The sequence below is a fragment of the Mesocricetus auratus genome, unplaced genomic scaffold, assembly GCF_017639785.1.
Source record: "Mesocricetus auratus isolate SY011 unplaced genomic scaffold, BCM_Maur_2.0 Super-Scaffold_100714, whole genome shotgun sequence".
Classification (NCBI taxonomy): Eukaryota; Metazoa; Chordata; class Mammalia; order Rodentia; family Cricetidae; genus Mesocricetus; species Mesocricetus auratus.
Genome location: NW_024429270.1, coordinates 502,110 through 515,671, shown reverse-complemented (window position 1 = coordinate 515,671; position 13,562 = coordinate 502,110). Strand labels below are relative to the sequence as shown.

The 13,562-nt window shown below is 40.3% G+C and overlaps 1 protein-coding gene across 2 annotated transcripts in view; it reads right to left on the bottom strand.

The window, feature by feature from the left end:
* Positions 1–1,619: 1,619 nt before the first annotated feature.
* The window catches only part of Rspry1 (ring finger and SPRY domain containing 1), a 51,843-nt gene continuing 39,900 nt past the window's right edge, over positions 1,620–13,562 (bottom strand). For both annotated transcript variants that reach the window (XM_005078612.4, XM_013119499.3), the window contains exons 12-15: positions 10,680–10,782; positions 10,186–10,338; positions 6,794–6,898; positions 1,620–3,184 (exon numbers count right to left, since the gene is read on the bottom strand). In XM_005078612.4, coding sequence (XP_005078669.1) covers positions 3,088–3,184; positions 6,794–6,898; positions 10,186–10,338; positions 10,680–10,782 — 458 coding nt within the window. In that variant the 3' untranslated portion in view covers positions 1,620–3,087. The remainder of the gene's footprint in view (positions 3,185–6,793; positions 6,899–10,185; positions 10,339–10,679; positions 10,783–13,562) is intronic.

Below are 13,562 nucleotides of genomic sequence, written 5' to 3'. Positions count from 1 at the left end.
GACATCAAAACCATTTCTTCTGAGCATAGTGGTGCACACTTTAATTCCAGCACAGAGAGAGGCAGAGGCAGAGGGATCTCTGTGAGTTCCATGCCTGACTGGTCTTCATTAGCTAGTCTTAGGCCAGACCAGTGGGAGCTACACAGTGAGACCCTGCCTCAAAACAAAACAAAACAAAAAACGAACAAACAAAAATTATGTATCTATATATTATGTATCTATATTTCCTAAGTGAATAAGCAGTAGCACAAGATGAAGAGTGGACACTAGAAAAGAGTTGGTTTGTTTTCAAGAAATTATAAAAATTGTTTTCTACTGTCAAAGTTGTTTCTGTGGCTCAATCATTATTTCCTAGAACTCTGCAAATGGCACCATGATTTTTTCCCCTGATTTACATCATTCAAAAGATGGCAATTCACTAATTTTTCTGGCTGAAACTTATCACTGGGGAAATGCCATAACAAGTTCTTTCCCCCTATGACCAGTGTACTATTTGTGCCTGCGTGTGACTTTCTTTCTCTTCTATGTGATATATATATATCCTTTTAAAGTAGTTTCAAGATAAATTTGCTTCCACACTGAATGTCTAATCAGTTCACTACTGAAGCTCTTCTGTTTTCTAGTCTTGAAGTTAAAAACTGGAAAAGTAAGCTACCTTAGGAGCAAAGTTCAATGGGACATTTATAGAAAACTGGCATGTTACTGATGTTCTTTGGCCCCTGTTAGATTTTCTGCTTCCCTAGGTCGACCCTATAGAGTCCAGAGCCATCATCCTCTAAGAACATTATCCAGGCACTTCCGAGCTTAATAAACACCATTGCTTTTTTACTGTATTTAGGAGGGAATACAAACTCCTTACCATGGGCTTCACGAGCAGGCGGCTCCTGGCCTTCTGCAGCAGAGCACACTATTCCCACCATGTCCTGTCTTCCCTGCACCAGCCTAGATACCCAGTCCTAGAAGCCTGTCCAAAGTCCCTTAGTTTTCTCCTCACAACTTTCCCTATGCATGTTAGCCAAATATCCAACCTCATTCTAAAATCTGCCTCACTAAATACTTCCGTTCTGGGCAGCATATTCTTTTCCTTCATGGTATCAGCAAATTATCACAGTACACAGAAATTACACTGCCTCATCTTGCTGCTGCTCCATAAGCAGGTGTCTGACAAGTCACACAAGTACAGTGCCAGCACCTATTACAGCCTATCAGTGAAGAGCTACTTGATGGACATGTAATTAAGCAAGATCTCAGCATATAGTCCTGGCTGGCCTGGAAATCTGAGATTGATCTGCCTCTGCCTCCCAAGTGCTGGGACTAAAGGCAAGCACCATGCCTGGCTAAACTTAATTCTTAATTTTCTTTTCCTTTGAGGCTGAAGGAAGACAGGGCCTTGAGAATGCCAGGCAGTAATCTACCACTGAGCTAAAGATTCAGTGCTATACAGCCCTAACTGGAACTTACTATGTAGCTGGCTGCAAACTCATGTAAATCTTCCAGTTTCAGCCTTCTGAGTGCTGGTATTACTGGTCCCACTTCCTTCCCTAGTTCTTATACTTGGTTCTCTCCTACCCTGAGGAGTAGGAGCTTTAGTAGAAGACACCAATGAGAGCTGTGAAGTCTTAGAGTAAAAAATGCAACAGATACTTTATTCTTCAATGCAAATTACTGCATTCACCACAAGCTGAAGAGGAGAACACATAACTCTATCTGTATATATACTTATTATATATATATATATATTTGAATTTATGGAAGACTAGTGAGACATGGAAAAATCCAGCACCCCGGCAAGTACAGCCAGGAAGGAAGTCAACTCCATGGTAGGACATGTTTAATGAACTACAAACAATAAAGAGGGAAAAAGGAAGGAAAAGAATGTGCAGTGAGTTTAAGACACTGTAAAACTCAGAAGACATCTATTATTCAAGTATAAACTCAGTAAGGACTTGGCATAAATTGAAAGGCAGTTGCTGAGGTACACCATTATGAAATAGGTCTTAAAAATTTACAATTCTACCTTCCAATTTTCTGGGAGCAAAAAGTGAACTCTTGAAGGCCTTCACCAGAGACCCTGAGAGGGATAGAAACATCTTTGATGAAGACAGAGTCAACAATTCATGATTGAACTTGCTATTCAAAAACATGTGTTTATTTAAAACAACAGGATATGTGTTCTCAGACTGTCTTCTAGAGACGATTAATTCAAGCATTTCAAAGTATATTACTTCCAAAAACAATACTGATTAAAAATTTTTTAAAAATAAAAAACAAAACAAAACAAAAAAACCTGATTTGATGGTACCTCAAAGATACACTAACTACCAAATTTTCTCCAGTCTAACATTGCAATTAGTTTAAGAGTTCTTCCTGCATTGGTAAAACATTTTTCCTCACAAAATGTGGGTACTGAAACTGGATAGAAACACCATGAATGTGAAAATACCACCAATTTTCTTTAGTTTAAAAAAACTAGAATGTTCTTTGGAATCACTGAAATATAAAAAAAAAATTGGGTTTTTTTCCCCCCTACAGTCTGTACATCTTCTTTCAAGATTTCCATGTCACTTGCAGTAATGATCTGTGTGATGCTACGTTTAAGATTCAAGTCTTGCAGTGCAGTATCCATGCTTAACACTCCGGGGTTTCTCTGACCAATGATGCCTAACCCACACACGCTGTCAATTACTTCTCCAAAATGACTTCACCCCAAAATAAAAATTGTAGACTAAGACACAAAATACCTTGTGTTAAACAATCAAATGAACCCAACACGAAGAATTCCAGGATGGTCGCAGCATTTAGGAGACCCTTGTCACCTGTTGTTTTTCATGAAGTACCACAGGCACAGCTGCTGACATCCAGCTTTCCTTGGCCTCAAAAGGAATTCAGGGCTGGCAAGTTGGATTAGATTCTAAGTGAAATTGTCTCTCACAAACTACCAATTTTAGCATAGAATCTGGCCATGGCTATAAGTTTCAATGTGCGTACAACTGGTTAGAGATGTTTGTGTGTTTTTTTTTTTTCCTTTTCTTTTCAACATTGCTGGAATTGAGTAGAAATATGTCCATGGTATCTCTTCAACATGTGTCATGAAATGTGAGAAATCTGTCTGATTCTAGACACTATTTCTTTACGACACAATGGGCAGGTCTCCAGTTGCAAGGCACAATCCATGCACAGGTCGCTGAAGAAAAAGATACAAATACCAGTTAATAAAAGATCATTTATACACACCCCTGTATGTATGTATGTTCAGGGATATATGCTATTTTCTCCCTATCAGGTAGTCATTTATACCAGTAATATTTACCGAATAAATCTTTAACCACAAATTTGACTTTATTATATAATGCTGGACTAATAAATTAATATGGAGTGAGTAATAAATGCTCTTATTATATACTAGATTTTCATTTTTTTTTGTTTGTTTTGTTTTTCCCTATGTAGCTTTGGAAGCTGTCCTGGAATGAGCTCTTGTAGACCAGGCTGGTCTTGAACTCACAGAGATCCACCTTCCTCTTCCTCCTGAATGCTGGGATTAAAGGCATGCACCACCACTACCACCACCACCACCACCACCACCACCACCACCACCACCACCCCAGTTCAGTTTTTTTCCTTAATTCTCTCATACATCACATTCTGACTGCAGTTTCCCTTCTCTCCACTTCTCTAGTCCCTTCCTCAGATTTACTTCTCCTCCATTTCCCTTCCAAAAAAAAAAAAAAAAAAAAAAGTAGGCCTCCCAGGAATATCAACCAAACATGGCTTAAGAAGTTACAAACCCCCAGGCGAGAGAGAGAGTTTCTCTGTGCAACAGCCCTGGCTGTCCTGGAACCAGGTGGGCTTCAAACTCAGAGATCTGTCTGCCTCTGCTTCACCCATGCTAGGATTAAAGGTGTGTGCCACTACTGAACAGTTAGATTTTTCAGTTTTTTTTTTTTTTTTTTTGGTTTTTCAAGACAGGGTTTCTCTGTGGCTTTGGAGGCTGTCCTGGAACTTGCTCTGTAGACCAGGCTGGCCTCAAACTCACAGAGATCCGCCTGCCTCTGCCTCCCGAGTGCTGGGATTAAAGGCGTACGCCACCAACGCCCGGCTAGATTTTTCAGTTTTAAGAAATGTTTTGTGTTTGTGTATTGTTGCGGCAACTGCAGAGGCTAGAAGAGGGTACTGGATCCCCTAGAACTAGAGTTACATATGGTTGTGAACTTCCATGTGGGAGCTGGGAATTGAACCTGGATCCTCTGGAAGAACAACCAGTGCTCATAACTGCTAAGTCATCTCTCCAGCCCTCCTAGCTTTTCTTTACAGAAGCACATACTTCTTGGCTGCATTCTTAGTTTTCTGCTTGTTTCCTAAGCCAGTATAAAAAGGATTTTCAAACAGACCTATGAACAGGTTGGTACTTATGCACACAGTAAGAAGAGGTGCTGACTTATGCTGTAAATCAGCAGTGGCAACAAGAATCTTTGTCTTGTCCCCAACATCTTAGAATGTTTCCAGCATGTCACCATTAAAAAGATACTCGTTAGTGTGTCGTCATACCTACAATGCCAGCACCTGTGAAGCTGGGGCAGAGCAGCCTGGGCTCTATGGCAAGATTTCATCTCAAAACCAAAACTTTCAAAAGAAAAGAAAGAAGGAAGGAAGGAAGGAAGGAAGGAAGGAAGGAAGGAAGGAAGGAAGGAAGACATTATATGTTGCTCAGTGAGGCTCTGGGTTCTATCCTTGCACTGCCCAAAGATAACACAAAGAATATCATTAAGGAAACTTTTGTCTGTTAAAAATTGTTTTAGATTTACTTATTTTTTCTGAGTGTTTCGCCTGTATGTCCATATTTCTGTGCACCACTTGCATGCCTGGTGCCCTCAGAGGTCAGAAGGATGGAATCTCTTGAAACTATAGATGGCTGTGAGCCACCGTGCGTTCTTTTTAGCTTTTAGTGTGTTTGCCATGCAGATTTTGTAAGAATAGGGTTGTGGATTTATTTTGCCTGTGATCAAGAGAAGTTTAAATAGATTTGGACCACTTCCCTCTGAATATTGTAAAAAAATTCAGCAGTGAAACTATCCAGGCTTAATACCTTTGGGAGGGAAGGCAAAGGCGGACTTCATAACCATTCCATTTCTTTCGATAAGAAGAGTGATTTCATTTTCAGTCTCTTATAATGGTCAGGTCTCATCATTTATTTTATCCTCATTTCTTTTATTCACCATCACTCTCAAAAACTCTACGCTATAACTCCAAGATATAAGAATATTTAGTTTAACTTCTTTACACTTCTAGTATTGAAAAGGTGCAGCCTTTATACCATCTAACTGGATTGAGCTAAACACTCTCTCTTGTAATTCTTTTACTTTTCTTTCCAACTCTTTTTTTTTTTGGGGGGGGGGGTTTCGAGACAGGGTTTCTCTGTGGCTTTGGAGGCTGTCCTGGAACTAGCTCTTGTAGACCAGGCTGGCTTCGAACTCACAGAGATCCGCCTGCCTCTGCTTCCCGAGTGCTGGGATTAAAGGTGTGCGCCACCAATGCCCGGCTCTGTTTTGGATGTTATAGAAACAATGACCACATATTCAGCAAAAAAAAAATTAGTTTTAAGTCTTCATTAGCCTTCATCAATGAGTCCTAATTGTGTTTTAAAAACCACAGGAAGGGCCAAAGGACTCAAAGATGAAGCTCAGATCCTACTATTTGGAAACAAAGATGGAAAAGGGTATCAGACCTTTAAATTCTTCCTGTAAGGTCCTGATAACTAAATCCTGCAAAGGTATTCAGTCTGAGAAATTCTGGTCTACCGAAGAAAAACTGCCATAGTTAGGGTGAAAAGAAAGACACTGCATATACTTCTAACAGCCTACTAGGTAACAATCTGCTTCAGAAGATCTTGGGTCCACAGCCTGAATTGCTCTTGTGATGGCAAACTGTGGTCCATAATTCTAGGATCAAGACACCTGGGCAATGAGGTGACTAAAGTTTTTGTCAAAAATCACAGAAACACAAAGTGTTGGGACATGATGGATACAAGAAGCTTGTACTGTCAGCATGAGTGTTGGCCACCAGCAGTCAGCACATGCAAAAGGCCAACACTGCTACACTACTCACACCTTTCTAATATTAGTCTAATGGCTTTCTCAGGGAAGACCAGCTTATTTGCTGCTCTGGTGATGCTAAGAAACTGTCCTACAGGATCCAGGATGTCCTGTAAGGTCCTTTTGCAGAGCTGAGATTTGCCAAGATGATATTGAAGCTGCACTTTTTCAATGGCTAGGAGTGTAAAAATCTGGTGAGGTTTCCTCTAAGTCATATCCCAGAAGCTCACAAATAGCATTAAGCCTTTCACATTTTATAAAGCCAATATGATATAAATCAGGCTTGGTGACACACACCTTTAATCCCAGCACTTGGGAGGGGCAGGCAGATCTTTGTTAGTTCAAAGCCAGTCTGGTCTACAGAGCAAGTTCCAGGACAGTCAAAGCTACACAAAGAAACCCTGTCTTGAACACCCCTACTACAAATCTATTTGTGTGTGTGTGTATTTATCTGATTAAACAAAAAGCAAAAATTCAAAAACCAGGCTCTCTATGTAAAATAGCTTGTTCTATTCCAGGAACTTTCTGGAAGGTAGCAGATACAACTTGGCAACTTATTCCTCATCCAGCCCACGACAGTCCTAATAATCTAGTAACCCTGATGAACAGTTACGGATCTGCTAATACCCCAGAAGTCACTCAAGAGCAGTATGAAATGTTCAGTGTGATGTGTGGAAGATGATTCAACAAGCAGCCCCTCTCACCTGTGTCCACATGGCTTCAGCTGTGTGTCTGCTACCTCATCACAACAGAGCGAACAGCAGTTCTCTCGAATACTGACTTGCTTCAGCAGAGCGAGGCGCCTGTGCCTGAGCAAACAAAGCAGTATGAAACATTTTGTCAACAAGGAGTCAGTTAGCAGTGGGCACATGAAATGCTCTCAAAAAGCCGCATACAGGGAAAATATATGCCACAATCTTTGTTCAGTAAAGTTTTCACACATTTCAGCCTTAGCAGAGTGAAGGAGGCTTGACTGTCACTTTATATAAAGTTCAACAAGATGATTTACTTAAAACTTATAAAAGAAATCAAATTCAAATCTTTTGGTTTTAAGTCCAGTATTCTTTTATCAGCAAATTCCAACTGTTTAAGTCACATATACTGATAATTTGATGAAAAGCACAAGCCTTTCTCAGGGAAAACACTCACAGTTTTCCCACAAGGACAAGGGGTGTATGACATGTAGACTCCCTGAAAGTTCAGACACCTTAGGTTTGAGCTCTTCCACTATACTTCCATTCAGCATGGACAGGAAAGCAGACAGAAAGTTCACTTATGGGCTTGCTATGTCCTGGCAATTTAGCAGCAAATAGGAGACCAAATAAGTATCCTTAGCTAGGCATGGTGGCACACAGCTAGAATCAGCATTTAGGAAGCAAGGATAGGGGGACCTCCATGAATCCTGAGAAGCCTGGACTCTGGAGCAAACAGGGTGAAAAAAACAGCAACCCACAAGTCACTGCTTTCATTGAGCCTATGCTCTAGCATGGCAGTGGGGAAGACAGAACTAAAAATGATAATGTTAAATGCTGACAAATACCATGACAGAAAATAAACTGGGAAAAGGAACAGAAGTGCTCACATGTGTGAGAGGCGTATGGATTAGGATGATGGCAAGCCAAGGGGGCATCACTAAGCAAACTTTAGTAGACATGTGAAGGCATACAGAAATTAAGCCTTACTGTCTGAGAGACCATTCTAGGCAACAGCAATAGAGAAATTGGAATGGAAATGGGGTTATTAACAGATAGATAAGGGAAGACCACAGGAGAAGCAGTGGCCAATTGTGGCTGATTACCATAGCTAAGGACGTTTATGCTTCACCGCATGATTCTTTTAAAGTTTTGTGTGTATTTGAATTTAGCATGATAAAGAGGTTAATAAAATATATGAAGAGAGTAGAGAATAAACAAATTCCAGGTAGTAACTGTAATTCTCCTGCTTCAGCTTCTGTAGTAGCTGGGATTAGAGGCCTATACTGCAAAGCCTGTGTCACTGTTAGAGACAATAAAGTCTAGCTTCAGAATGAAATTGACAACTTGTAATCTGTTGTTCTTATTCTGAGTGTTATGTGACTATTAGTCACCAAGGTGATGAGTATAAACTGGCCATAAAAGATGACTTCCCACTGGGCATTTGTAGTGCATGCCTTTAATCCCAGCACTCGGGAGGCAGAGGCAGGTGGATCTCTGTGAGTTTGAGGCCAGCCTGGTCTACAGAGAGAGTTTCAGGACAGCCTCCAAAGCAATACAGCAAAACCCTGTCTCGAAAAACAAAAACAAAACAAAACAAACAAACAAAAGATGACTTCCACCCCTATTCTGGGAAGTTACAACCCTGAAGAAGCAGGGGAACTTATAGGTCGATCAGTTGTGTCTTTCACGTGAATTATGAACCTCACTCAGGAAAAGGCAGGCAGACAAACAAAGGACTGAGGAGGTATGACAGAAGGAGGGAGGTATTACCTCAGACTTTCATCAAGAGAGCACCATGACAAACTGCATAAAACTCTAAGGAACAAATTTCAGGTGCCTGAACACAATGCAAGTGGCCTTTATATTCTTAGACTATTGTCAGCGCTCCACTGCTCCTACTGAGACATGTTCTATTCATCTGAAACCTCTGAGTCACTGAGGCAGGGTATAAGGTAAAGAAAGAGGGCTGCTTACACACCTATATTTTGCTCCAAAACAGAAGCCAGGGTTTCACTGCATTACAGTTAAATTTATGGGTATTGCATATGGTTCAACACAAGCTATGCCCTGGCCAGTATTATCTGCTTGACTGCTGAGGGACTGTCTTATTGATATAATACTAGTAATACGAATCCCGTCTCATACTGGCCCAGGCAGCTGCCCTGTTAAAAAATGATAAACTTTGGCTCACAATGTATAACAAGCAGTAATTACCAAGAAGCAGCTAGAGTCTCTTCCTAGCTGAAGGAACAGACTACATTCATCTTAAAAGAAAGACAAGCAGGCATTCAATCAGGGAGACAAGGCCAATATTAGTTTCTGTCAAACAAGGGCAATGAAATTTTACCTGAGATGGCTTTCCTTGTGTTAATGGCTGCAGAACAGTATTAGCATGCTTGCCATGCAGTTTAAACCCAAAAGGAGTTGGTTTCAGTAAATCAAGTCTGTTAACAGATATACTGATTTTCCAATATTGACGTTTATATAGATATTCCAGTGAAATTGTTTGCATTTGTGTGTGTGTGTGTGTGTGTGTGAATGTGTTCTATTTTTCTGATTTTTTGTTTTGTTTTTTGAGACAGGGTTTCTCTGTATTGCTTTGGAGCCTGTCTTAGAACTCGCTCTGTAGACCAGGCTGGCCTTGAACTCACAAAGATCCTCCTGCCTCTGCCTCTCTAGGGCTGAGATTACAGGCACACACCACCAATGCCTGACTATTTTTCTGATTTTTATTGTATTTTTTCAGACAGGCTCTCTTTTTTCTGAGATCAGGGTGGCATCAAACTTACAATGATTCTCCTACCTCTGCCTCCCCAGTGCCGCTACACCAGCCCCTTTCTGATTTTTACATCAACACTATTTAACTCATAAAAAGAGTTACTGTTCCTTCATTCGGTTCCATAATACTTTAAATCAGTGGTTCTCAACATTCCTAATGCTGCAACCCTCTAATATAGCTCCTCATGTTGTGGTAACTTCCAAAATTATTTTCACTGCTATTTTGTAACTATAATTTTGCTACTGTTATGAATTGTAATGTAAATGCCTGTGTTTTCTGAATGGGTCACCCCACCCCCAGGGTGAGAACTGCTGCTTTAAATGATAATGAAGCTATCACTCACAATTTGATAGAGAGATCTTGTGAAACCACCTGCTTTTTCCAGACAAAGCTTTTAATTTTTGTTTTAAAATAATTTTATACTATGTCCTGGTCAGTACTGGTTTGTATGTATCTTTCTGGGATCTGTTTTACTAATTTCTATTTCCCAGAAGTCAACCTTTTCAGTGAGATTACATGTTCAAAATTACTTGTTCAATGCTGAAAAAAATCTCCCATAAGCTGTTATGATTTTCCATGAGCTGCCCAAGACAGTATGAAAAGAGTCTGGACACTCTCTTACCTTGGCAAAATGATCTTTTCTTCAGCAGTCAGGAAGGCGTAATCATTAAAAGTGCTAAACTTCATAGATGGTGGGTATTTGAATGGTTTTGCTCCAAAATTGAATTCACACTGTTGATATGACATGAAACTAGCTGCAGCAAAAAATCCAGATCTACGAATAAAATGAGCACAGAGGTAAACAGAACTTTTAAAACCAACTGCACATCCAGAGTCATTTTGAGAAGGTCAAAGTGAGCCAGTCATTCTGGGGGAAGGGAAGCAGGACAGATGCTATTAACCTAAACAGGTCTGTAGTCAGGGGAGACACCCTTATCTTTCTGTATCAAACTCTTGGACACCGAGGACACATCAAACGAAGCTCTAAGTAACTGAAATAAGCACATTCTCATAATTGTTTAGGTAAATGAACAAAGATGTTTGATTTTTTTTTTATCCTTGAGAAAAGTACATTCCATGAATCTACTCAGTCTTCAACTGAAAGGAGCTACTTACACGGTGGATGAAAAGACTTGCTTCTCAGGAGGCAGCTGGTTGCCATTTAAAAAGAAGATCATTTGCTTTTCATTCAAGTCTAACAGAAACCCTACTGTGTCTCCTAGAAGATAAACCAAACACTGTTAGGTTTGTGATACCCAGATCCTACAAGGGCCTCAATGGCCCTGTACTAAGCCACATACTCAACCCGTTTATCTTTATTTCCTGTGAGGCTTATCTGACCCTCACACAGCAATATGTTCATGCATCGTTAAAGGAAAAAGGCTTCCATTAAACTATGACAAGCCATCAATTGTATAAGATGCACCCCAATTTCAAGATGCTAAAATGTAAAAAAAATGTACATGTTGGGTAAGATAAAATTATGTACCTCTTGGGCAATATATAAAACCCCCTAGATAACAACTACAAAAATGTTTTTGTTTTGAAGCATACAGCCTCTTTGATCTTTTGAAATGAGATCTCATTTTTTTGTTTTAGTTTATAATAAAATACTGAAAAGCATTAAAAGTTATTTTATTGTTTGTTTTTGGATTTTCTTGAGACAGGATCTTTGTAGTATACAGCTTTAGCTGGTCTCAAACTGGGTATGTAGTCCAAGATCGTCTCAATATGAAATCCTCCTACTTCATTCAGCCTCCTGAATGTTAGGATTATAGGTACATCCCACCATACCAAGCCAATTATGTTTTATTGTTCTACTTTTTTTTTTAAAGACAGTGTCTCTAGCTCAGGCTGGCCTTGAACTTAGTTTGTAGCTGAGGATAACCTTGAACTTTTAATTCTATTGTCTCTACCTCATGAATCCTGGGGCTACTGGGTATACTGTTCAGTGCTAGAGATGAAACCTAAGGCCTCCATACGTGGCAGACAAGCATCACCTGAGCCTCTCTAACCCTAGTAGTGTTATTTTTCATAACCTAGAAACCTGTTCAGGAAAGTTGGGCAGTGGTGGCTCATGCCTCTATTTCCAGTTCTTTCTCTGTGAGCTCTGTGAGTTCGAGACCAGGCTGGTCTACAAGAGCTAGTTCCAGGACAGGCTCCAAAGCTACAAAGAAACCCCGTCTCAACCCCCCCTCACAAAAGAAAAGAAACTTGGTCAGGAAATTAAACATAACAATGGAAAATATATACATACCAATTCAAATGCCTAAAAAAAAAATCTCTGCACTGGCTGCTCTTCCAGAGGACCTGAGTTTGAATCCCAGCACCCACATGGTAGTTTACAACCATCTCTAACTCCAGTTCCCTTCTGGCTTCCATGGGCAGCAGGCACATATGGTGTACAAACATACATGTATGCAAATCACCCACACACATTTATATATGCTTATTTACACACACACACACACAATACATATGTGTGTATGTACGTCCTAGTTGTTTAATATTCTGTCAATGTGACATAAACTAGGAGTTTTCTGGGAAGAGGAACCTCATTAGAGAAAGCAGTCCACATCAGACTGGCCTGGAGGCAAGTCTATTGGGCATTTCTTTGATTCAGGAAGGCTCAGCTCTTTGTGAGTGGTGCATTCCTGGGCAGGTGGCACAGCGTGTATGTGCAGAGGGATAAGAAAGCTACTGAGCAAGTTAGTAAGCAGCATTCCTCCATGCTTTAGCTCCTGACTCAAGGTTCCTCAGTGATGGATGGTTAGCTAGAAGTAGAAGATGAAATAAACTCTTTTCCTCCCCAAGCTGATTTTGTCCATGGTATTCTATCACAGAAATATAAACCCTAATTAAAATGTGTGCCTCTTTCTCTCTCTCTCTCTCTCCCTCCCCCCTCTCCCTCCCTCTCTCTCTCTCTTCCTCTGTGTGTGTGTGTGTGTGTGTGTGTGTGTGTAGAGAGAGAGAAGAATTAAAATTGTTTTGCACTTTTCTATTTTTCAAATTTGAAAATAAATGTCTTCAGATTTATTTCCTTAAATTCTGATTAAAAAAAAATGACAGAGTTGGGATGGTACAATCCTTTAATCCCAACACTTGGGAGGCAGAGGCAGGTGGCCTGGTCTACATAGTTCCAGCATAGACATGCCAGTTTCACACAGAAACTGTGTATTGAACCCCCGCACCCCCCAAAAAAGACAGCTTTTAAGAAGCCAGGCATTGTGGCACAATCCCCTGACATTTGGGGAGCAGAAATTTGGGGAGCAGAAGCAGGAGGATTTCTCCAGGTTCAAGGCCAGGCCAGCCCTACCTAAAAAAAAATGTTTTGAAGACAGATGCCTCTATGAAATGCATAAGCTAACATGCCTTAAAAAATCTAGGTGCCCAGGGTGACCATGGTAGTATACACCTTTAATCTCAGCACTTGGGAAGCAGGGGCAGGTGGATCTCTGTGAGCTCTATGTCATCTAGGTCTACACAGTGAGTTCCAGGACAGCAAGGACCATGTAGAGAGACTGTCTCAAACAACAACAAAATCAAGACAAAACAAAACCAAACCTGGGTGCCCTTCTAGTTTTTCAGATTCATTCATTTCCTTTTCCATACTATCAATTAAGTTCTATGTGAGTGGCCAAATCTCTGTTTTCTTAGCATGGGTGACATTTTAGCTTATTATGTTGATCAGTGTAGGACAATGAGAGAAGGATGCATGGAGAAAGAGCTAGGCTATTTTCCTTATCTAGCTCTAATCCTGAGAATAAAGAGGTTCCATTCTTTACGTATGGAACATAATTCCACATAACCCCACTATAGCATGGCCTCTGACTACCAAATACCTATTCTATAGCCATTTTATCTCTGAGAATATCCTTATTTTAGTGTCACAACAATTCCAGTGTCCTTAACATATCCATTTTCTCTTTAATTCACAATACGAACACAAAGAGAAAACTGGACTTCACAGTAATTGTGTGTGTGTGTGTGTGTGTGTGT